The sequence below is a fragment of the Lingula anatina genome, chromosome 1 (assembly GCF_051362555.1).
Source record: "Lingula anatina isolate TDL-2025a chromosome 1, LinAna3.0, whole genome shotgun sequence".
Taxonomy (NCBI): Eukaryota; Metazoa; Brachiopoda; class Lingulata; order Lingulida; family Lingulidae; genus Lingula; species Lingula anatina.
The window spans coordinates 46,237,836-46,262,817 of record NC_141767.1 but is presented as its reverse complement, the minus strand read 5'-3'; the positions used below and the strand labels follow the sequence as shown (position 1 = coordinate 46,262,817).

General features: G+C 33.1%; 2 protein-coding genes and 1 long non-coding RNA gene across 5 annotated transcripts; 1 reads left to right on the top strand and 2 right to left on the bottom strand.

The window, feature by feature from the left end:
- Positions 1-359: 359 nt before the first annotated feature.
- Positions 360-4,575, top strand: LOC147764396 (uncharacterized). The gene is made up of 3 exons (XR_015331843.1): positions 360-528; positions 1,046-1,143; positions 1,410-4,575. It is a non-coding gene; the product is annotated as an uncharacterized LOC147764396 (long non-coding RNA).
- A 101-nt stretch (positions 4,576-4,676) lies between these two features.
- On the bottom strand, positions 4,677-9,425 carry LOC106153238 (uncharacterized). Of its 2 annotated transcripts, none has more exons than XM_087000250.1 (7): positions 9,178-9,425; positions 8,411-8,448; positions 8,048-8,106; positions 7,020-7,850; positions 6,398-6,488; positions 5,363-6,204; positions 4,677-4,828 (listed from the first exon to the last, which is right to left on the bottom strand). In XM_087000250.1, the coding sequence occupies exons 1-6, from the start codon at positions 9,261-9,263 to the stop codon at positions 5,522-5,524; spliced, it is 1,788 nt and encodes a 595-aa protein (XP_086856376.1). In that variant the 5' UTR covers positions 9,264-9,425; the 3' UTR covers positions 4,677-4,828; positions 5,363-5,521. The 2 variants fall into 2 exon arrangements, with proteins under 2 accessions (XP_086856376.1, XP_086856377.1); XM_087000251.1 differs by having other exon boundaries at positions 8,048-8,094; positions 9,178-9,423.
- Positions 9,426-9,917: 492 nt separating this feature from the next.
- Positions 9,918-24,886, bottom strand: LOC106153249 (SANT and BTB domain regulator of class switch recombination). 2 transcript variants are annotated; one of them, XM_087008861.1, is made up of 21 exons: positions 24,707-24,886; positions 23,834-23,969; positions 23,187-23,343; positions 22,846-22,906; positions 22,609-22,649; positions 22,001-22,192; positions 20,199-20,257; positions 19,234-19,328; positions 18,787-18,852; positions 18,467-18,553; positions 18,136-18,201; positions 17,734-17,968; positions 17,152-17,241; positions 16,608-16,762; positions 16,199-16,237; positions 14,552-14,660; positions 12,320-12,419; positions 11,818-11,958; positions 11,301-11,386; positions 10,857-10,942; positions 9,918-10,617 (listed from the first exon to the last, which is right to left on the bottom strand). In XM_087008861.1, exons 2-21 carry the CDS (start codon positions 23,951-23,953, stop codon positions 10,572-10,574), a joined length of 2,031 nt encoding a protein of 676 aa, XP_086864987.1. In that variant the 5' UTR covers positions 23,954-23,969; positions 24,707-24,886; the 3' UTR covers positions 9,918-10,571. The 2 variants fall into 2 exon arrangements, with proteins under 2 accessions (XP_086864987.1, XP_013382558.1); XM_013527104.3 differs by lacking the exon at positions 16,199-16,237 and having other exon boundaries at positions 24,707-24,885.
- Positions 24,887-24,982: the final 96 nt, after the last annotated feature.

Here is a 24,982-nt window from a genome sequence, read left to right as displayed (position 1 = left end):
TTCATTTCCGTGGAAAAATTTGTATCAGCTGTCTAAAAATAGCACACGCGTTTTTCCCAAGCTGACCTTGGAATTTTTTACCCAAAAATGAAATGATTGCAGAAAAAATGGACAAACCTAATTTTTTGATTTTATAATGATTTATGAAACTATATATGCTCAAATTACACCACGAAGAATAATTTTTTTGTGAGACCTTCCTTCTTTGTAAAATCTCTATTTTAGTGCGAATTATGTAGGTCAGTCGAAATTGGGACTGTCACGTTGCACTGAGCAAGTGACTCGAGAGCGTTTTTCTCGGTAAATCTTGCATTTCGGTTGAAAATATGGAATGTTCAGCTTTTCAAGTGTATATTTATAGTATACAGTGTGTCACTGTCATAGTGAGAGCTGTTATGGAAAACAATACATGAAGAAACGACATCGGTGCTGCAGATAGACCATATCGCTGCCATAACATGGTTTCGGACTGGAAAATTTTGCCGTTTGCCTTTCAAGTTACATAGCTTTGGGTTTGCAGACTAAAAGGTGAGTCTTTTTTGCATTCACTAAGTCTCATAGAAGCGCCGAAATATATAGAAATGATTTTGGAGTAACCTCCCTTCGCATAGTTCAAATGCACTTGTTGACGTTCAGTCATAGTGAAATGTTACATTTTGTTGCAAAGTTACAGTTGCACTTTGTAAAATGTGTACTTGCGTACCTTTATCCCTTCTATTTCCTTTATGGAGTTGGAATCTAGACATTTTCCAAAATAGGGGGTGTGTGTCTATACACACCTGTTAACTAGCATATTGCGCAATCAGCATTACAGGTGTACTAATTTCTAGGGCAGGTTCCAAAGTTGTTTTACATTATAAGTTTAAATATTGTGTTTTTTTTACAATTTTTCTCTATTAATATCTGAAATTGTTGGTATTAAAATAAAAGTAAATGAAATAAGTTTAAATTAAATTAAACAAGTTTTTAAAAAATAGTTTGTCAAGGCACAGCCACACTTTATGACCAAAGCATACTTTATGACCTATGCATTGTGCTTTTTCAGTTTTAGTGAAATGCTGACAGCATACAGGTCTATCCCTGCCTAAGCTATAGCATGAGAATGGACTTGATGGCATGAAATGAAAAGATACCAGTTAGAAGGTAATTAAGTGTTTATCAAAAAAAAAAAAAAAAAAAAAAAGCCAATACTTCTGTATTTTTTTTATAACTGGCCTATAACTAGTAGGACCAAGGAATTATTAATACTATACAGTACTTTGATAAACAACTGGTGTGAGACTGACAATGAGGTGATTTTTTTTTTTTTAATCTATAGATTTTTCATTAAATTTCAGTTTTTATCTGCTTTGTATAAATTTGTTTCCACATGTATGATTTTATCATTATATTATAATTATTTTTAACAGATTCCTGAATTTCATATCAGCTGACAATAAGGGAAGAGGTGTTCTAGTCAAGACCAGGGAAAATTTATTTCCACACAATTTTGTGTGATGGTGCTGTTGATGCAGGTGTGACTGAACAAGAGATGGTGTTTTGTAGAGTCTTGGATATTATTTACCCTAGAAACCTTTCTCATAGCAGACTAGTTCTGGAACATTATTTTCTTCCAGTATCAGGGGTCAAAACAGACGGTCGCCCACTCGCCAATGCGACTTAGAAACGTCCCGGGCGACTACCTGTCAGGGGTACTGGTCCGTTTTGGCGACCGCTGAAAAGTGCCGAACATCGTTGCCAAACCCACAGTCTGCGACGTTAAGCACTAGCCCGAGGCAATTGCCCACCTATAGTGGCACCGGGCTAGTAAAAAAGATGAAATTTTATAAAGCACTAGCTGTAATTTTGAACCTATTTTAACACTCAGTAAGATTTCAAAAATATGAGTCGCCAGTCTTCTTTGTCCCTGCCTCTTATTTGACGTTTCTAGATAGTATGATATGCCTCTCAGTTGAAAAAAACTCACACCTAGCTCAAACTACTGAATATTGATTAGTTGCTATAAATAACTTCACTGTAGTTATTCATAGTAGCAGTCTGTCTGATCAGCGTGTCGGCATCTTTTAATTTGACCAGTTTGTTGTCATGACTACAAATTGCTGTCAATCAAGAAACTGGATCAGACCGGAATTCTTTGGTACTAGCAACAGGTTCTTTGTCAAAACAACACTGTCTCCGAAGCAAGTGTAATGTATGCGTTATCTCATAGAACATTTAGGTTAGGACCACTTAGCAGACTGAGGGGTGGAGTATTGTATTTCCTTTTTTGTTTATATTTTTTATTTATAATTTTAATGTCCATGAGTAAATACATGGCAGTTACATAAATACCCTATGAACTATTCTTGACAATGTGGGATAGTTCAGTTTATGCCATGGCTACCCCTCCACACTTTGTCCTGGTAAAGTCCTTGAAAAGTTGTTTTTACAAATATATAACCAAAAGAATTGTTACCAAAAAAAAATTGTAAGACGTTTGTTTAATTACCCTTACAGCACCTATGTATTTTAAATTAGAAGTGGCATTATATACCGATGTAATTGGAAATAAATTGTCAGAAAAGAGCCATTGTCAATAAAAAGAATAGGAATTTAAAAAACATTTTGATTGCATATAAAAAATGGAAAAAAAGATATAATAAAAATATGAAAAGTAAGGGTAACTATATTCAGTATTACAAATTTTAAAAAATAATTTTTTCAATATTAAAAGAATTAAATATGTTTTTAATTAATTTTACCACCCCATCAACTGGAAATTAACCTGATTGACTTTGTTATTCACTTGCTCTACTTCTATAATAAGGTTTATAAGAAAGTACAGTATGGTACCACAACTCTTTACAGCATCTGCTTAAACTTTTTAAATGAATTATTTAAATTGGGCTAGTGTTTTTTGGTTCGGGCTAGTAAAGTTTGAGAGAAGTTTTTTCGTCTCGCGTTCAACCCCAGCAATTAAAATTAAATTAAATTTTTAAGATTAAAATATGGATATATGTAGAAGTTATATTTATTTCATAATAATTTTTTATATATCCATTTTATTTTTTATATATTATGATAATGATGAGCTAGCAGAGGAGGATGTGTACAAACAGTTAAAGGAACTGACTAGAATATGAATGTGTTTAGATAATCATATAGAAATAAAAATGGATGTTAAACATGTATGCATTTACGTTATATCTAGTAGCTTGAAACTACTAATTTTTAACGTAAAATTTTACGGACCAGTACTTCTTGGTACGGACCAGTACCTCTAAGATCCACTGGTCCGTATTGGCCAGTCCTGCCCAAATTCTGTTTTGACCCCTGCAGTATTAAACAGGATAGGCTTTGACCCAAAAGACTTCCATTGAGAGTGGCCTGCCTTTAAAGAGTACATAGGTGGCAGGTTTATAGTGAATTAAAAAAAAAAAGACGTGTACCGATTTGTTTCAAGGCTAGGAGACCAGACAAAGATTAGAATACATACAATAATGCTAACTGAAATTGCCTTGTTCAGCCTGTCCACTTCTCAGGTGGAGAGAGGATACAGTGCTCTCAAAAGAATCAAATCTGACTGGAGGTCAGTTTGGGGAATATTATGCTTAAGTTAACAAATTTTTGACGGCAGTTTTAAGGGGCCAAGTTTTGATGATCATTTAGTCAAGGAATCTATCAACCACTGGGTGGCAGGGAAAACAGCACAATTTTGAACTTGAAAATTGGTTTAGTTTTCTGATTGTCATATCCAGGTAAATGAAGATTCTAGGGAAATAAAAAATTGAAACATACTCGTATACAATACTGAAGTTTTTTTTTTTTTTTTTCATTTTTAATGCATTTTACTTTGATATGTAGACTATTTAATTACAAATTATATTTAAGAATTTTCAGCTGGGGAGGATCTTATTTGTATGTCAGTTTTGGCTAAAGTAATATTCATGACTTGATGGGGCAGGTGCTTCTCCTGCCCCTAGAATAGACAGATCAAGTTTGCCAAATAGTTTATTGCAGCCTTGTTAACTGCTTTGATTTAAAAGGCAAACTTTGATAAAGTTCAGTGCATATTCATGAGGCTGAATGAACATTTCCCAGGAACAGTGTTTTAAGGACACAAGTTTACTTAGTTGTGTTTATTACACAGATTTTAATATTTTGCATGTAAATTTAAGTAGATGAGGGATTTTTTCAAATCATAATTGGAAGGGCCTCATTTTAAATAGTTTAATATGTAAGAGACAAAAATAGTACTAGTACATAGAAATAAATCTTGAGCAGTAAAATAAGAGAACAAGGCATTAGTGCAGATCTTAATATAATGAATAAACCGGTGCTGAATGATTTTTTTTATTATCAAAACCCTTTCAGGCTTTAAAAAGTACAACCTGGCCATAGGCCAGTACTTCATTGTACAGTAAATATATATCCAAATAAAAAATCGTGTTTTATTTATTACTAGATATAGCAATATCTTCCTATATTAGTCAAAATTCACACTGGATTTCTTGTGGGGTGGATCATAACTATACCATTTTTGATGTTTTCAGAATGAAGCATATAACTCTTGGAATAAATCTGATGTTTGATGTACAGTCCTTGTTCGTATTTTTATTTTCATTGTAATCTGTTTGCTCTGATATTCAGAATATTTAAGAAAACTTGTAGTCTTTCTAAGTCGGGTCAGTGCTTCAGGTTGGTCACGTGACGCTATAAATTATGACGAAAATGGGGTTCCATTTTGTCGTCGTTTTGGAGATTCACTTATTTCCCCACACAAAATGGGTAAAAATTGTAGGAGACATACCTTATGATATAGCATTTGAAAGTTTATGATCTCGTCTTTCTGCAAGATATAATTGTTTGAAAATATTTTGCGTTTCCTGCGATACATAATCACAGTAACCTACTGCACTTGAAATAATCGGTTTTGCAACTTTTACACAGACTTCACGGGATTATTAACACTTTGCCAGCCAGTTGGGACCCGAACGCAACATATATTTAATTTCAACACGAAGCCCACTTGTTTAGCTTTTAGAATATATGTAAAACGCTGGTGAAATAAACATTGTAGCAATTTTGTAATAGTTGAAACGCACTAGTGTGACACGCTTCAGAAATGCGAGTGCTTGGCGTCGATTTCACCTCGCGCTAAAAAAAAATGGACAAAGCTGAATTTACAAAACATATATACTGCCAGAAACCCAGCTTAATTGGCTTTCATGATTTAGTTTTTAAAAAATTGTGAGATTTCAAATTCTTACAGAAATCTTTAAATAGAAAATTGCGGACACCTGAAACGGGGCTCCATTTGCAATCACCCGCGTGGATAAATCTCCCATTTTACAGTTCTAAATCTATTTTTATGACAACTAACCTTAAAATTCCGAATCCCTAGACATTCCCGCTTCCTTTTATATACATATCGTTTAATCACATCAACAGTTGACAAAAATACACATGAAAACAAGAAGAGATCAAAAGTCGTCCATTCTCACTCGATTTTGCTGAAAGTAGTGCGGAAATGGCCGTCGCTTCAGTCAATGTGCACGCGCAGCTCGGAATCTCCGGACAGACTGATGGCAGAATTAGAAGATAACTTATGAGAATCCATGTGGCTTGGAAAAACTGGCTTGCTACCAGGGGTAGCTCTTATTGAGGGTGAAGAAGTGTAGCTTTCTTCAAGTATGGTGACTGCTTGAGTACCAGTCTGATGACAAGATATCAGTAAGTCTGATGGTTTAGTATGTGCCATATCATGCAATTTACCTGACATCACTTCCTCTTGTGGCTGTCTTGAATTGGGTTGTAAATAGATGACCACAGGTTCCTTGGATTTTTCCTTATTCCCTTTGCTCACATCCAGTGGGATTTCCTTCATTTTCTTCCTGACTGTTTCTAACTCATTTTCTTTGGCGCAAGTGATAGGAACACTCCTTAGCAATGACCTCTTCTGAATGGATTGAACGGCTGTTGGTTTTGGAAGATTTCTTTTGGTTTTTCTCCATTTCATTGATATCTGTGCGTGTAACCTGAAACACTGACCAAGTTTCCTCTGTCGAATGCAGATCAATTGGATTTGTTTTTTGTACTTGTTTTTCTGCTCAGCATCATAGACTACATTCAGCTCTGCAGTGATCCGTTCCCTCTCCTGGCAGTGGGCTTTTCCAAGCTGTTTCATCACTTTGCTAATGGTGTCCAATTCCTTCTGAACAGCAGCTTAAACATTTCAAAATAAAAAAGGTCACAGATTGTTTGATAATCATAGGTAATACATCATTATGGAAAATGAAAAAATCACAAAGAGGACCTATTTATCTTTATTTATTTATTATTATTTTTTTTTTTTTTTGTAAAATTGTTGTAAAATATTTCCCTTTTTTCTACAAAGGGAGTGAAATGAGAGACTTACCCAACTTGGAATCTGAGTCCAGCGGTCCATTTCCAAGCTCTGTGAGTTTCTTTTCAATTCTGTTAAGGGCTGCCATTTCTCTTTCATGTCTCTATGGTAAAATCATGATTTAAAAGTTGAAAAAAAGCAGCCAATTAAAATTTTTATAAAGGTATCTACACTATAGTGAACTGTCTCAGTAGAAATAGCTAACTTAATAAATATGTATATGAGTACTGGTATGTAGCACATTCTTCACTGTTACCAAACCATTTACAATTTAAATATTAAAAAAGAGATTTCTATGCCTAAACAAGGCAACAAAGCTGTCAAATGTACAGCCAAAAACCAGAAAACATGATGCAAAAAATAAGTTATTTTGTCAATTTTGATGCAATATTACGTAATGGTTAACAACAAAGCCAACACCAAATTTTAATAATTATGCACATCTGTATTTGTACATAAAAATGAAATCAATTGAAAGTAATTCCCACCATATAGAAATTTTAAAAGGAAAACAAACAAAACCTTGTTCTAGAAAATATGATTAATTTTTTTCTGTTTCAACTTAGAAATTATGGCTGTGGCAAATATCATGATTTACCAAGGCTGTAAGAAATCAAACACCACAGTGCCTCACCTCATTTATCAAATGCCCTACATCAATCTCCTTTGACTCACTGCTTCTACTACTGCTCTGGCTTATTGTGTCTTCCACAATCATTGCATCCAATCTATGACCAATCTCTGTTTTAGTATCTGAGCAGCTAGCTGAATTCCTCGGATTCAAATGTGTAATCTCATTTTCAGTTTGAAGACTGTCCTCTTCATCAAAATTTTTCTGGCCTGATTGACTAGAAGTATTTTCTTTTAAATAAATACCTCTTGCTATCTGGCTGGATGGTCGAGAAGTTTGGATAGGCGAATAATTTTTAGGTTCAAGCAAACTTTGGCTTATGTCAAGTTCACAGACATCGCTTTCTACATCTTCAATTGGCTGAGAAGTCCCTGGTACAGGAATGGTTTCATGTGATAAAACTGGTGGTTGTGAGTGGGGAAAAAATGATTCCTCAAAGTCCAAGACAGTTTCATCATCACTTTCCACATCATGCTCCCCTATCTGTTTGTCTTCACATTTTTTACTCAGAGATGGTGGATTTAGTAGGTCAGGACTAAAACTTGAATCCCCAGAAGCATTAGGAATGATCTCCACATCTTTGAGTGTTGCAGTGCTGTAACTTCTCACACAAAGGGAGAAAACAGTGCTTTGGGAGTCATTGGATTCCTCGTCAAGATCTTCTGGGTTTTCCTTGATGACAGCAGAGCTTTCTTGTTTGTTCAAATTATCTGAGTTCTGAATGTTCATAGTGACATCCCCATTGTGACACAGTGACATCTGGTCCAGTTTAACTCTGTTTGTTTCTACCATAGTCATATCTTCTGCACTGTTCAAACTACTGGTAATACATTCCTTAAAGAAATTATGAGCAATCTATTAACAATAATGAAAAATACTCTGGAAAGTATATGTGCACATGTATCTTTCATAACTGAAATGTAATTTTTTTTACTAATATGTCAATAATTTAGTCACTCATTTATTGTAAGGCAGTACAATTACTTACTTCACTGAATGCATGAATATTTTTGCATTTTAAAATGACCTACCTGTTTACCAGACATCATCATATTAGGGATTTCTTGTGAGACAGTTTCTGTAAAGTTCACTATTTTAAAGTATTTTGCATACTTCATTAAATCATAAATACACCATATCAAAGGAACTTTCTTTAAAAACTTGACCACCATAATGATGAAAAGAGAAGGTAAAAAACAACAACAACATATATTACATTAATTGTGAGCTTTAAAATGCATCTTAAAGTAACATATTAACAATAATAATAATAATGACAGTTTGAAGTGAAGTTCAATCAGACTCACTAACTTTAAAATATGTAATTATATAGAACAATTTCATGTTACCAGTACAGTATGTAAATAATGCCGACACAGGAATCATACTAGTACCTTCATTTTGGCAGTCACTGATTTTACTCCAGAAAGATCTAAAATAAAGAATCAAATTAGGTTGTTATACATAGAATCAACATACCAAAAAGCTGATTGTTTTCTTCAATTATAATTATCTTTAACACCAGTTGCTGTTTTGAAATTTAAAAAAAAAAAAAAAAAAACCTAGGTGGTGACTATATACTTATTTTAATGGGAAAAAAACATCTTCTAAGTCTCAGGTTTACCTGACTAAAGTGCCATGTCTCATACACTCGAGTTTTAAATTCTCATTTTGATATTGTTCTAATTTCGATGCACTTCCAAACTACATGCAAATTTTTGGCTGATAGAAAGGCTTTTTTTTAATCTTTTTTTTTTTTTTTTTTTTTTTGGGGGGGGGGGCTCTATTTTTTCATTCTTTTCAGATTCTTAAGAGGGGAACTTTGCCCGATTTCCCTCACATTTATCCAGTTATATTAAAACACTGTATTTTTTCCTGTGTATTTTTCCCATTTCACCTAACGACTATGGGCCAATAAAATTGCAAAATTTTAGATCTAGTTCTAAATAATAGTGTTGCTTATCAAATTTATGATAACATTTGTTCCATTAGAGAAATTTTAAGAAATGGAAATGAAAAAAAAAAAAAAAAATAGAAATCAAAATACCTGTGCCAAGTTAGAAGTTTTTAAGATGATCAGACAAAAAGTTCGGATCCCAGTCTAGAAGCAAGTGTCATAATATAGAGTCAACAAAGACATGATAATATTAGATCTACTTACTTTGTTAACGCATTCAATACTTCACCAGAATGCAAACTCATGCCGTCGTCTGACTGGTCAGAATTCACTATTTCTTGTGTATCCATTCCTTCCGGTATGATATTTCTTACTCGTATTCCCCTAACATCAAATTTCAAACGAGTGAATTTTTTCTAGAAATAGTGAGAGGACCTAACAGGGAAACTTCCAAGTCTTTACACGTAAAAGAACTTGTAAAATGTGATAGTTGCGCTGAGGCGAATGCCCCCGGTTGTGACGGCACGGAAAAGTAGATGCGATCTTTTATTTTTTAGTTAAAAACTTGTAGTTGTCTTTATTGCAGAAAGAATATTAAAATTAAACCTATTTTCAGACCTATAATTACATTGAAAAGGAACAATTTTACATTGAACATTTTACAAGCAAGCCTGTAGCCAGCAATTTCAAAAGGGGGATTCTTTTTGTGGAAAAGTGGAACATGACAAAAATTTACCTAGAGGGGACCTTTTCCCAACAAAAAAGGGGTTCTTTTGAACTCCCCTGGCTACAGGCCTGACAAGCCCACCGTTATTAGAGGCAGCCCAATTTGAGTCACTTGCAGAATTTTGTTTCTTTGTCATTATGAATGCCCGTTGTAAATCTTGAATATTTTCATAACTTGAATATTCTCAGATGATAATGTGCACAAAATAATAATTATAATGATAAATATAAATAAATAAATAAAAATTAAAAAAAATGGATGCATTAACAACAGCAACTTAAATCAATATTTTATTTTTTCTGTAAAAGTATTCTGAGGGCCACATAAAATGTGTTACAATTGTAACATTTCCATTTTACACACAAAAATCATTATATCACAAACAGGACACATTTTAATGCTTACAGCAGCAACACAATAAAGAGCATGCACAGCCATCAGAAGGAAAACAATAAAACAAGAAGGTCTAAGAGCAATATTCTTTGAAATGAATGCTGAAAAAAGTCCACTGGTAACAATTGTGTGTATATGGTGACTTTTTCAGCATTTAACATATTACTGAACACAGTTTTTTTCCTCAGAAATGGATGTGCAAAACTTTTATTTACTTTAATATCTGAGGTAGTACAGAGATCATTGCAGTAAAAAAGGATGGCTGTATTATCAAGTGACAGCTGTGCAATCTACTGAATGCATACTTTTATTTTCTCTACTTCACAGACTAAAATTGACCCATACATATTGCCTCTCTAGCTCTGATTATATTTCATATACATATATGAACTTTTTCCCCTCAACAAAACACCTTCACAACTCAACACTGTATAGATAAACAGCTTGAACACCCTGGTATTATGTGGTTCAGAATTCAGTAATTCCAAATGTCTTTCATAGTTGTTATTATGGTTGCTGCCCATGGTGATGCACATGGTTACGCAGATACTGTAGATCTCATTTGGCCTACTCTTGTTTTCGCCCTGAAGAAAACAAATCAAATAATTATAAATACACCAAAAAAACCAACTTCTTGACAGTTAAATGCATCAGTCATAGTAAGAAAACAACAAATGAGTATAGAAAACTTTTTTTTTGAAAATTTACCAACCCATTTTATGTATAAACCTATTTATCCCTTTAGGCAAAGGCTAAACATTGTTTTCAATATTTTTTGATACTGTTCCTATCTCAAGATCTAACTAAATGTCTATGACAGTACCTGATTACATTGGGATTTTGCTTGGTAGTTGGTGTATTAGCTGCCTTCCACTGAGCTTCAATTTTCATATACAACCCCCCAGCATACTAGAAACAAAAAGGATTCACATACATGTATTTTGCTTCTTACAACCAAATTTAATTAAGGTTTATGATGAAAAATCAAAACGATTACGAAAATAGCTTTTTATATTTGTCATTTTAAATCAATTATTTAACATTGAGATGATACATACACAGCATAAATATTAAAAGGAGAAAGAAAAAGTGATATCTATTATGTGTGATATGAAGTCTGAGATTAATATTAATCTAAAAGTTGGTAAAAAAAATCACGTATTTTGAAAAAAAAAAACAATCATTTTCATAGTTTCAAAATTTAATACAAAGATGCTACATATAATAGATTTTCAATTAAAAAAAAACAAAACACATGTGGTCTTACCTCTTTCTGCTTGTACTTTTCCAGCTTTTCACTAGGTAGCCTCAACTTTGTCAAGTAGCTTACTATTTCTCTCATTCTTCTCTGGTCTTTAAAAAATAATATTCCTTATTTTAATTATTCACCTGAACACTACACAGGCCCATTAAAACACTCATTGTTGTAATAAAGCAGTCTTATTAGCAGTCAAAATCTAATGACTCTCTGGTCACCCTGGTCAAAGAATATACTGGGTGAAAAGAGGAACAGTGGAAAATAACTGCACACATATTGACAATATATAATTAGCCCAGCTTAGAGTTTTCTGGCATTTAGTGGTGAACATTGTAATCTGTATTAGTTTTGCAGGAAGATGGTACAAAAAGCTAAATTCAATCCACACGCATTTCAGGACACTTGCATATAGCAAAACAGGCACATACAATTATCATATATTATCTGATGAACTTCCAAATATCTAACATGTATAAGTGCTAAATATTTTTTTTTTTCTAGAGCCATATGCACAGTTACTACTAACCATCATCTCTTTGGGTGTCCTGATTCCATCTCATAGACCTGGATGTGTCCCACTTTCTGTTCTTAGTAGTGTTAAACTCTGGTCCATCCACCAGAATGGCGTGAGGGTCCACAGTCACTCGCCTGGTCTTTGACTTAACACCTGTAAGGGATAAATTAATTGTGTAAAGATTAACAAATTAAGAGTAATATATATATAAATATAAAATGCCTGTATATTGATGCTATCACCATTTCACCAACACATAAGGCCCTGGGTGTTAAATACCTTCATAAACATCACAAAAAGGAAATGCCAATAAAAAAAAAATTGCCTGCTCAGGCTCAATCTAGTGCTTAAATGTAAGTTCAATGCAAGAGAGAATTTGTCTTGCTTTAACAAAGTAAGTTACTGATTTGGCAAGAAAAATTTATTTGACCACAAGAGCACATATTCTAAAGTGACCCCAGCTTGTACTGAGTGCTATAATGACAGGTTGTAATACCAGGACTTGGGTAATTACCTCTTGCTGGTTCCTCATCCCCCACTTCATCATCGCTCTCCAGTAAATTAGGATAGTCCAAAGCCAGTTCTTCTTCCACTGTCAGGGCTTGTAACTTTGGCTGAAGTTTATTAAGACAAGGCAGCAAAGCTGTCAAATGTACAGACAAAAAGCAGGAAATAACTATGCACAAAATAGGCTACTGTCAATTCTGATGCAAAAGTACATTATGTTAAACTGCAAATTCAACATCAAATTTTAATTATGCTCAACAGGTAATACCAATGTAAGTAAAACGTGTAACAAGCATAAGGCTTCAGGCCCATGGGAGTTCAAGTTCACACTTTGAAAATGTATAACTTAAAGAAAAAGAAGCCAATTAGACTACTTTTCCAACCCAGGCTGCATTTTAGTCCTGCATTTCTTTTTTGAACATTTGGCAATCATAAGTAACATGGTTTTCCAATAATGGTCATCATGGCAGCAGCACCCATAATTGTTTTCTTCTATTCTGATGCAATATTACGTATTGGTTAACAGCATAATGACCGTCAATTTTTAATAATAAAATATACGTATCATGGATTTTCAGAAAATGTGACTAGCATGGGTCTTCAAGCATGTAGAACTTCAAAGTCACACCTTGAAAATGCCAATATGTGAAATATGCTGAAAAGTGAAAAAAAAGCATAACTTCTACAATAATGGCCGGATCATGCTGATTTTCGAACTTGACCTGCGTTTTATGAATATTCATCAGCTCTGTAAATATAAAGCCCAAAAGTAAAACTGCCTTCCACTTATCGTGTTTACAATGAAAGTGCACGGCACCGGCGATGACGGCGACGACAGACGCAGGTGATGGCAATATGTACAGATACATCTACATATATATATTTACTGTACTGATTGAGAACAGTAAGTGACATGGTTTTTCTTAAATGGTCATCATGGGAGCAGTGCCCAAAATAGGTTTTTTTCAAATTTTGATGCAATATTACATAATGTTTAACAGCATAATGACCATCAATTTTTAATAATAAAATATTAGTATCATGGATATTCAGAAAATGTGACTAGCAAAGGTCTTCAGGCCCATGGAACTTCAAAGTCACAACTTGAAAATGCCAAAATGTAAATAAGTCGGCACTGTTCTGAAATGTTTTTTTTTCCCCATTTTTAACAATTTTTAACATAAAACAAAATTAACAGTTTACTGCCATTTTTATATGATCAACTAAGAAAATTGATGAGATGGGAAAAATATCAATAGAACAGTGTTAAATGTCCAATTTCCTCCATTCTGAGATTCTGAACATAGTTGATGATTGAATCTAACAAACTGCAATATGATATGATATGAGTTTATTTCCATTTTTGACACTTTATTACACAATACACGATAACAAGTTTACCATCATTTTTACAAAATCAACTAACAATGTTGTAAAGATGCAGGAAATGTCAAACAAAAACTTTTATGTATCTTATTAGTTTAATAATGAGACTGTTAACATGCCTAAGAATTGAATCTGAGGAAATGTGAAAAATATGCTGAAAAGTGAAAAAACAGCATAACTTCTACAATAATGGCCCGATCATGCTGATTTTCGAACTTGACCTGCGTTTTATGAATATTCACCAGCTCTGTAAATATAAAGCCAAAAAGTAAAACTGCCCTCCACTTATCGTGTTTACAAGGAAAGTGCACGGCATCGGCATCGCCATCGGCATCGGCATCGCCATCGCCATCGGCATCGGCGACGACAGACGCAGGTGATGGCAATATGTACAGACACATCTGTGTCTGTACATAATAATGATAGGTTTGCTGATCAATAATAATAAATAAATAAAATTACATTAAAAATACTTATTTTTACAAAGATTTATACTTGAACATTCTCAAAGAGATTTTAAAAGGGCTACTAATTTTGAATTTTCTCCATTCATTTAAGAAACAGTCTGTATTGTTGCTATTTAATTTGTACTTTTTCATCCACAAAATACCAACTTGATAGTCTATTGGACATTACACATGGATCTTTGATTTAGAATAAAGAAAAATAATGTTCTTATCATTTTTCTCTCCTTATTTACATGTCTTCAATAAACAAATACCTACATTTGTCAATAGCTATAAAAAAAATTAACTGAAATTTATCAGCCATTATTTTGTCTGCTGTTATATCTCAGTCAATTTCTTCTAAAGCTATTAATAAACGAAACTAATTAACAATGTTTATTATTTACCTCTGCTTTTGACCCATCTGTATTGGATCCCTCCTTTTTCTCTCCAACCACTGTGTCCTGTATACCACATGCTGACTCTTCCATGGCAAACACATTCAATTCATTCTCACTGAAAAATATCAAAAGGATTTATACTTGATGGCCTGGTTGTGATGCACCAGTAGGATGTCTTAAAAAGGACACATCTAACAGAAGTCTATCTACACTAAACAATGTAAAAATAGGATTTAACTTCATGATATACAAACTTTATGCTGAAAAGGTAAAAATTTAAGAGTCTATCCTGCTAATAATAAATTGCAACTACACTTTGACTATAAGAATTTCTAATGTCACAAATATATGTAAAACACTCTAAATAATTCTACTACTTGTTTTACTCTCAAACAAAACAGATGTATAAAGTCTTAAATGAACTCAAAGTGATTATTTTTTTGCATCTGTGGCTTTGCATATATCCATGTACATGTATACACTTCCAGTGTATAAATAAAAAATTAAAGCTAACATCTATATACTAATGAACTGAAAATACTACTAATACAACACTTATCAACACAAAATAATACTTATTAATGCAAATGGTCAAATTTCATTCATAGATCCCTCTTGCCAAAGATGCGCCTTTTTAAACTTCATAGTAAAAAAAATCAATAAAATAAGTCTTGGTCCTTTTGACAAGGATCACCGCACTATGAACTTCCAGGAGACAAGTTCACCAGAATATAAGCAGCTTAATATATTTGTAATGAACTAATTACATATAATAAAAGACTTAGTGTAAGGAGGGTCTATCAAAGTAAAGTGACCAAATTGCAAGCATTTTCACACAATGAAGCAAGAAATAGGCAAAAGTTTGAGTTTTGAACTGAAAATATCCTGAAAATGCACTAGAAATAAAAGTATATATAACTGTTTAATAGTTCAGTGTTTACATTATGAAATTTCTCAAAGCATTAAATAAATTCAATTTCCTGTAATGTAAAGGAAGGATGTGAAAGCTCAACACAGTATTACATTATTTTAACTTCAAGCTCAATCTGCTAGATGGCAAAGATTTAATGCAGTATGTAGTGCTTGATTAAGAAAATTAAAATTTGTTATTCATTGATCCCTAAAATCTCTCGTCCAACTTTGATATTGAAGATGGTACCAATCTCTTCTTTTTCTTGGCATTATATTGTGAAGGATCTCATAATAATGACACCTACGAAATCTGATTGATGTGACAAGAAAACATAAACACAGTGGAATACTGGTACATAGGGGTGTACATTATAATAATTCTGCAGTGCTATGACTCAAATACTATCATAAAGAAATATTATTCATCAACAAAAGGATTATATGAGACATACTGACCATCTTTACTGTAAAGTTTTCTAGAAAAAAAAATACTATAAACTGTTCCAGAAAAGGACAAAACAGAATCTTAAAAAGCCTTCCACCTATGCAATCACCCACTGGACCATCACCGTTTATAAAATAATTTTTTTTAAAAATCCCATCATAAATATGCCACACAGCTTATAATAAAAATCACTGAAGCTTGTATCCTCGTGTCAGCAAGATGAAGTTTGCGTAAAAAGTTATAAACCAATAAATTAAGCACAGTATTGGTTAAATAAGAGGTGAGGAGTTACTTACTCGGCAAATTCCTCTATAAACTCATCTACTGAGTCATCACTGAAATTAGGTCCAACATGACTTATGATATGACAGTTTATATACTTAAAACCTCTGAAACTGTGGTTGTGTTTCAGTTTTGTTGTCTAAACCCAACATATATGAAGCATTGTTTTGGGTCAAACAAAACCCTACCTGTCGTTTATATATATATATAAACAGTTTAAAGAAAAATAATAAGAGTTGTTTTTGTTTTAATATCATCTATGCATTATCAAATTTGATACGCATATGATATCTTTCATTTATGTTCCATTCTTTCAAATTTACAAGTAAAACACCTGTTATAATTGCACTCTATATTACTGATAACAAGCATTTGTATGTAAAAGAGAATTTCTCTCAGTCAAATAACTGACCCCTTACTTACTTGCTGACTGATTGGCCTTGGTAAGGAACTGTTATAGCACTTCTGTGTGCCAAGAGGTCATCATAAACACGAGAAGAAGAGTCATTTGTATTTTCAGCAGTTTCACCTTTCTTTGCAACTGTTTGCACCACCACATGGTCCCTTACTCTGCAACCCTAAAAAATGAGATTCAGAGGTAAAAATGAGATTCAGAGGTTCAGAGGTAAAAAGGATATGTATTCTACATTCTACATTTTGGTGTCTTTTTCCCTTCTATTGCAGGTGTTATTCTTCTGGTAACAACAGTATGTACTTTGAATGTTGCAATTTTAGGCAAGCCTTAGAATTTATAGCAAAATCTACAGGTAATTTCTTTAAGCATGTGGGAAAAGTTGTGTCTAGCTGATGCCAAATACTTAATACAAAACATTTCATACAGCAAGCACAGTAAGGATCTTTTTATAGTAGTTTCTAAGACCTAGTTAAAGGACTTTTCCAGCATAAAAAAAAGGCGCTATCATTACTTGGATATATCAAAATACACTTTATACATATATTTACTAACCTTCTGCTGACCCAGAGGATCAAACCTCAGTGTCTTCTGATCACAGCATGGGTATGTTCCTATCACACTAGTTGTCTTCTTATCTCCAATCTAGATATAGGAAAACATTTACTGAAGTCCTTAAACACGTGTGGACATAAATATGTACAATTAGCATGCTCTGCTTAAAAATGATCAAATATCATACAATATTTTCAAATCTTTAATTATGAAAATGTGCTTTTTAAAATATCAAGAGACATTGAAGATTCAATATTCATTCAAGCTTTTATTGTTTTCAAAAACCAAGCAAATTCAAAACTTAAACATGGATCAGTAAATAATAATGTTATCTTGGCTTTCCACATTCTAATCCGAAATGACATACAGTCAAATATAAATAATTACATACCTGGGATCAAGCTATAGAAGCAAACTTTTTGACATATGTTCAAGCGACATAACTATGGCCAATGACAACAAAAATTATTTCATGATTTTTTTTAATTTGTTGAATAACTAATTCGTACAGTAAACATTGCAAAGGAAATATGCAGAGCTTTCTATCCAACTATCTATCTATGTTAGGTAAATATGTATCACCTTTTCTTCAAACACAGCTTTCTCTGGGTGATATTTACAGTGGCCCAGCTCTGTACAAGTGAAATATTCTTTACATCTTGAGCACTGCAGGAAGTTAATGGTTCCCCATAGCCGCCAGTACACATCTCTCCATGTCTTGAGTTGTGCCTTTTGCTCCAGGAGGTAATCGTTCACATCCCAGCTGGGGTCACGTGTGTGGTAATATGAAAGGTTGCCCACCCGGTCAATCGTTGTCCTGAATTTGTACAGAAAATAGGTTTATATTTTCTTTCATTTCAAATAAGTCATTAACATTCACTTATTGTGGCAACATGGGGACAAATACTTCCATGATTTCTCCCATAAACAACTGTTCAAATGCATATCTTATAGCAAGGTCTTTCAACTGTGGGCAATGCTTACCTGCTAGTTGCACATTTAAGTTTCTTCTCTAAAGTTTTGGTCAACAGTTTATGGCAGACAGAGCACCTAAAAGCAAGAGGTGATCAATAAAACAGATTATACTTTAGAATCATTTTACAATCAATGTCACGATACTTTGGGTATTTTTTGTCCATACAACCCTGCACCACAGTAAAAAGCATATTGATAATGTTATGTATCAAAGTAAATCAGGTTTTGTATTTGACTAGCATTATGTGACCTAAATATGCCATCTTTAATACATGTAAACTTAGTTAGCAGTGAAAAAAAACCCAACAAATTCTATTCCCAAAATAACTTTGTATTTTACCTAAATAATGTGATAGCCTTTTCAGGTGAGCATAAATTAACAGCATCTGGCTCAAACAGTTTTTCAATTTTCTTTGCAAACAGTTTGCTGAGAGAAATAAAAGAAACTGGATTAGACATTAATCACAATTACGACTGTAGTGCATTAACCATTTACATAGCAAATGTAAACACAAGTGAAATTTAGAAAAACTAAGGACAAATGTTACTTCCACTTTCACTACTGCCAATATATTAGTCATTATATTAGTCCAAAACTGGACATTCAAAGTATTGTTCACAAAGTGCAGATATTTCCAGAAATGTCAACTTTTAACTTACCTTTTAAATTTATCCTTTTTGTCTTTTACTTCATCTACTTCATTGTGGGTAAACATATCAGCAATTCTGAAAAAAAAAAGTGTAACAGTACAGTAATCATGCACAAATTTCAAACTCTATCCATTATCTAATTTTCACTTTTTCAAAGTATCAATTTTCAGACAATGCTTCCACTGCTATTGAGAACCTATGAATTGTCATTTTTCAAGTGTAACTTGAAAAGATTAATATGGGAGACAATTTTTCAAATTTTTCTTGAATTTAGTGAGCATTTACTGAACTAGGGATTGCTAATGACATTATCTATTCTTATAAAAAATCTGGCTCACCCATTATATATAAACAAGGACTATATGGCATTGCTTAATCACTACTCATCTGCTGACTCTGTCATATGAAAGAAGAACTAGAAGTGCCGTATTTGAACAATGTATGGAAAACATTTACCTGGTGACAAGTTTATCATTTATACAGTTCATATTGCATGGTGTTGCAACAATAGCACTCATGTTCTTGTGGCAATATCCTATACATTCCTGGACCTAAAATGATGCAAAAAATATAATCTTAAAAGTTCCTATTTCATACTCACAATCCCAATTCTGAGCAAATAAAACAAATCTTTATAGCATAGCTTTTGGGTCAGTGTCTGATTGTGTGTGAGTATAAAAGAAAAATAAGTATTATAGACAAGCTGGCACTTACTTCAGTGAAACACAAACACAAAATATGGTTTAACATTAACTGCTGTTACTTGTCACAAGAAGTAAATTGAAAATGATGAAGGAGAATGAAAGCTGATGAGGGGTGGATGTAAGAGTTAGATCAAGGAAATGTGATGGGTGGGTGGCAGCAAGGTATATAATATAGGACTAACTGAAAGCCATTTGAAAATTATAATATCAATCACTAAATATTAAGGATAGTTTAATGTTGCACTAATTATAACTACTCCATACAAGTTCTTCACATAATTCCTACTAGGAATGGAAATTATATGAGACAGCACAAGTTTGTTGGCATTGCATGACAACATGCAGGACTAAAAATGTGCAAGGATCCAATTTCAGCAATAACTTAAGGGTGAAATTCTATATGCTGGAAATACCATCTTCGAAAGCAATACAAAAGCAACATGCAAAACATGGTGAATACAGAGTATTGTGCAAAAGGCTGTAATTCTACAGGGCTTGCCAAAAAACAATGGTACCATACAAATATCTGTGGATAAATTCTGTCATGGTTTATTTATTGTTTCCTTTATTTGCTGGTCTGTCATTATTTTTGACCCCACCGAATCCCATGAAATTTCACTCAGTTTTATGCTAAGTGGCAATACATGAAGCTATCTCAGAGTATTCTCATTGCAACTACTTTCTTTCAAAATTCACAAATACTGTGATCATACTCACCAGATAGTCCATTTTCAGAAAGTCTGACGAAATCAAAATAGAAATCACATTGTTGGGTTCTGAAATTGAATGTAAAGAAATGAGAATAATTCTATGCTATTGCACATTATACCCCTTCCCTCAACAGTCTAATTTACAAAGTGTTATTATTTTGAGACTGACTTATAAAAAAAGACCACAAACATTACTCATTTAACCAAACAAATTATGACTAGAGTTTCAGAGAGATAAAAATACTATAGCGTGTATCAGTATTGCAGCTGCATTGCAAAATCATGAGGTGAAATCATGTCAACATAAGGAATACATATTCAGGCAAAGCAAAGGAAAGTTATGCACCTGGTTAATATTTGACATTCTGGTAGGCACAATTAATGTGATTATATTCATACTAGTTTGTAATTTTAAAGTTAACAAGAATAATAATCCTTTTAAGAGTGTGCTTCTCTGAAGATAGACTTTAGAAAAGTGACAGAGTTGTACTGCAATTTGGTCCAAAATGAAGAGATAGTAACATTACAAGCTTAAAGGAGTATTATTAAAATAAGATTTAGGTGTGCACATGTATTTTTGATGCTATACTAAAACATTTTCCTTTCTTCGAATGAGAAATAAAATAATCAGTAAATATTGCCTGAAGAAGATTGCAATTTGTGATATATATAAAATCTACTAATAACAGAACAGATATTGGAATGACTGGAAAACTATCCTGAAATAAACCAACTATTGATATAAAAGGGTTTGAAGCATATTCAAAGCAGAAATTTAAAGCAGACACTAATTCAAAATACAATAGCTGCTTTCAATTCTGAATTCTGATTAACTTGAAAATATAATTATAATACTCAACCACACGCCATGCTGTAAACAAAGCAGGGGTAATTCCAAGAAATCTTTTTAAAAATCAAATGAATTATATAAAGAAAATAAAAAAGTAACTCTCCATAATCCACACTGACACATGCATTCTTATCAACTCTTCATGTAATTTTAAAGTAGTTTTCATAAGTATTTAGCAAACAAATTCCTACAAAAATCATCACCATCACCACCACCACCACCAAGCTTGTTATCAAAAATATATATATATACAAAAGACAAAAGCCATGCAATCATATGCCCCAAATGTGCATATAATGTAGGCCCTTGTGCAGGTTGGGGTTTTGTATTTCTATCAGGTTCATGCAAAGAAATAATTTTTAAAAAGTTCAGCATTTCTGGGAGGCCACACAGTTCCTACTTACTGAGGTCCGCTGTAGTAAACAGAGCAAAGAAAGCAAAGAAAAGTTCAGATAAGAAGCTCCTGTATATGTAAATTATGTTTCTGCATATTATAACCCCACTCTATTTTGAAAACACATCTATATGTAAATTATCAGTAACCCATAAAAAATTTTACTAAGCTCTAAATCTCTATCATAAAGCCCTAAGTAACTTACTTTTACAATTAAAAACACACACAATACAAAGCTGCTATACTTTATGCTAAAATATAATATGGCAACTACAATAAGTTGAGCAAAATGAAAATATGAATCTTACAACTTGACATTTTTGCCTTGTAAGGTGCATGTACTATGTTCAACACAGTTTGACATAACTGTAGCATAAGTTTGATTGTGTAATTTAGATGTAGATGAATGCTGTTGATGCTGTTTTGATAAATAATATGTCTCTCGTTTACAGCACTTTTGTTTTTACTAAACTGCCACAACCATATATTTAGCAATTACAGGTATCACACTGTAAACTATTTCATAATCAGTCCAACAGTGAACATGGTCTTGATGATAACTCACCCAGTTTCGGTGGATCAGGCACCTCTTTGGTGAACCTTTTCACATATTTCATCAGCCAGTCAAATATCTGGACATCACAGTGGACAGATATGTCCACCTCCTCCCACCTCTGTGCATCAGTGGACAGGTACTCTGCAAAGTACTTCATTTCATGGACCAGGAGATCCCTGGGGCAGCTGAAATCTTGCTTCACTAAAAATGTAACAAAATATTATATGACCTATGTCCACTTGATACTAAAACAAGGAAATGTGTCATAAAATATACTCAAGTAATACTCCTTGCAGCTTTTAAATTATACTTAATTTATCTATATAAATGAGGGCCAGTTGCACTGAAACAAAACTTTTTGTTTAATGTACTTAATGAATACTGTCACTTTTTTGTAAGACTACTTTCTTCTACATTTGAAGCATCTTTTTTCCTGACATGTAAGGTACAGTTTAGAATGGCACGTTGAAATTGTGATCACTTTAAAGTCTTAATTGCTGAAACCATGATCTTCAAATTTTTAATAAAAAGTACAAAACTTGCCATTTGTTAATATATTTCTAATACACACATGGCATGTTCAAAGGAACTTTCAAAACTTCTTAAATATCACTTACAATTTTTAGCTTCATCACAAACATGTATCACCATTGTGGGGCTGGAAAGCACAAACACAATTTTGTCAGTATACAACAAACAAAAACTCACAGCAAAGACATAATTTGTTTAGCATTTCATTCATTCAGTGCCGTTACAGATTTCATACTGATAGTTCGATGATATGTTCACTGATATGTTCAATGTTTCATTAAAAACAAAAAGGTCTTCATGACAGAAAGGAGTAGGGCTCCTACCCAAAGTCCTCAGTATCTGCCCTGACTTTTCTACTCGTTAAGTCTCTGTCCATTTTCAGATCTAAAATAAAACATTATATATGCATATAAGTGATTCATGGTACATCTAACTGTTACCCATCTTCACAACATGGATAATCAAAGAAACAAGCAGAACTCAGCTATAGCACTAAACAATATAAATTAACTAATTGGCTCTAAATGCACTTCAACAGATAAATCACAAACACACCAACTAGTTTTTCAAATGCACAATTATGCATTTAATGATATCTTAATCTGTTTCCCTGCCTCTTCTATGAAAGTACATGTAAAATGAACTTTATAACAACATAAGTTACCTCTTGATCTCCCAGAGCCAGGTCTGGAGGATTTCTGATCATCTGTGTCTGTTTTACTGGATTTACTGCTCTGACTAGACTTGCTGGACGGTAGAGTTGTGCAACTCAGTTGTGACGTGATCTGTTGCTTGAGCAATTCATCATAACGTTGCTTCACCTGTCATTCAAATATGAAAAACGTGAAAAAATAAGTATAAAAATATGTACTGCTGTGTTAACTTAGGTTACATGCATTAAGTCTGGTTCTCGGCAAATTATTTACAACTTTCAAATAAGTCAGAGTAATAAACTATATTACTCCACTATAAATTCTTTTTAAAATATTTCATTGTTAGTAAATTCAAGAAGCACTTGTGATATGAATCCCCCTCACTTTTGAATCTTCTTCTTAAAGATAAAACTAATTAAATATTATTTAAGACATTATGACTTTTATGTTTAAAAGCTATAAATAAACTATGAAGTATACAGGTTTGCCAATCTTCCACAAATACATGCTTTTTTCTGTTTTTTATGGGTGCTTTTCTAATGTAAATACTTAAGATAAAGTAAGATTTTAGGCTTGTTTATATCAGCAATAATGTTATCCCTAAGAATGAGATTAAAGATAAAATTATCCTAAAACATTACTTCATCAAAATACTCACCTGTCTGGGAGTTGTGTTTGGCAATAATCTTGAGATGTTTTCCCAGTTTTTATTCTCCAACTGAATGAATTCTGCTGAAGACATTAGACTCTTCAGCATGATATCTAAAGGTCCTGCCATGTTGCTGAAAAGGAGTCTGAAAAAATATACTGTACACTGTTGATTTCTGAACACCACAGATTTCATTTTAAATAACAAGGGCAGACTTAGAAAAGTCTCTTTATCTTGAAGTAGACAGATGGCATTTACTATTAAAAATGATATATAAGAAAATAAAGTTAACCATTGCATCTAGGTGGACATTGAAAGATATCAAGCTAGAGATAAATTTATCAGGCAAGTAAACATTTTGCAATACAGCTTGCCAGCACCTTAACTTCCCATGTCTGCGGGTCCCTTTCATCTCCCAGGCATGCCCCCCCCTCGTATGAAATACCTTAGATACTGAAACTTGGGGCTGTGCAACAGTATTGCCACACTATATAACTATATCGATTTCCAAATATTCAATGTGAGTCACATCTAGACTACATGAAATTATAGGTATTTATATTTACCAGCGTCTCGCCCAGGGCCATTGCGCCCCTTGCCTCTAAACTGCACGTTAACTTCAAGTAAAGGTGTGCTTTGGAATATATATATATATATATTCGAATTATATATATATATATATATATATATATATATATATATATATATATATATATATATATAATTCGAAACAAGCAGACTTGACACCGCAGCCTCATAACAAGACGAGTCAAATCAAGACACTTAAAATTGAGCGAACTCACGACTACCATTGCTAACTAGTTTAATTCCTTCTCAAAAGTGTAACAAATTCTTGAATATACCCCTCAGATGAATACTTACGGATAAAAAACAAACGATTTTCTTGCTACCAACACTTGTTTTATACGTTCATCGATTTCTCCCTCTTATCGAGTAACGACTCGAGCCAAACTCCTGTAAAATCTTCCCACTGAATTCTTCCAATACATAGTTGTGTAGGTATACAACATGCGAGATCTCGCGAGAAGCCGCCATATTCAAAGGTTCTGGCGTGCATCAGTAACGTAACCCTAAAATATTTAGTTGATTCCTGTTTCAAACCAAGGGACAAGAAGAGAAAAATCGTGTGATATATAT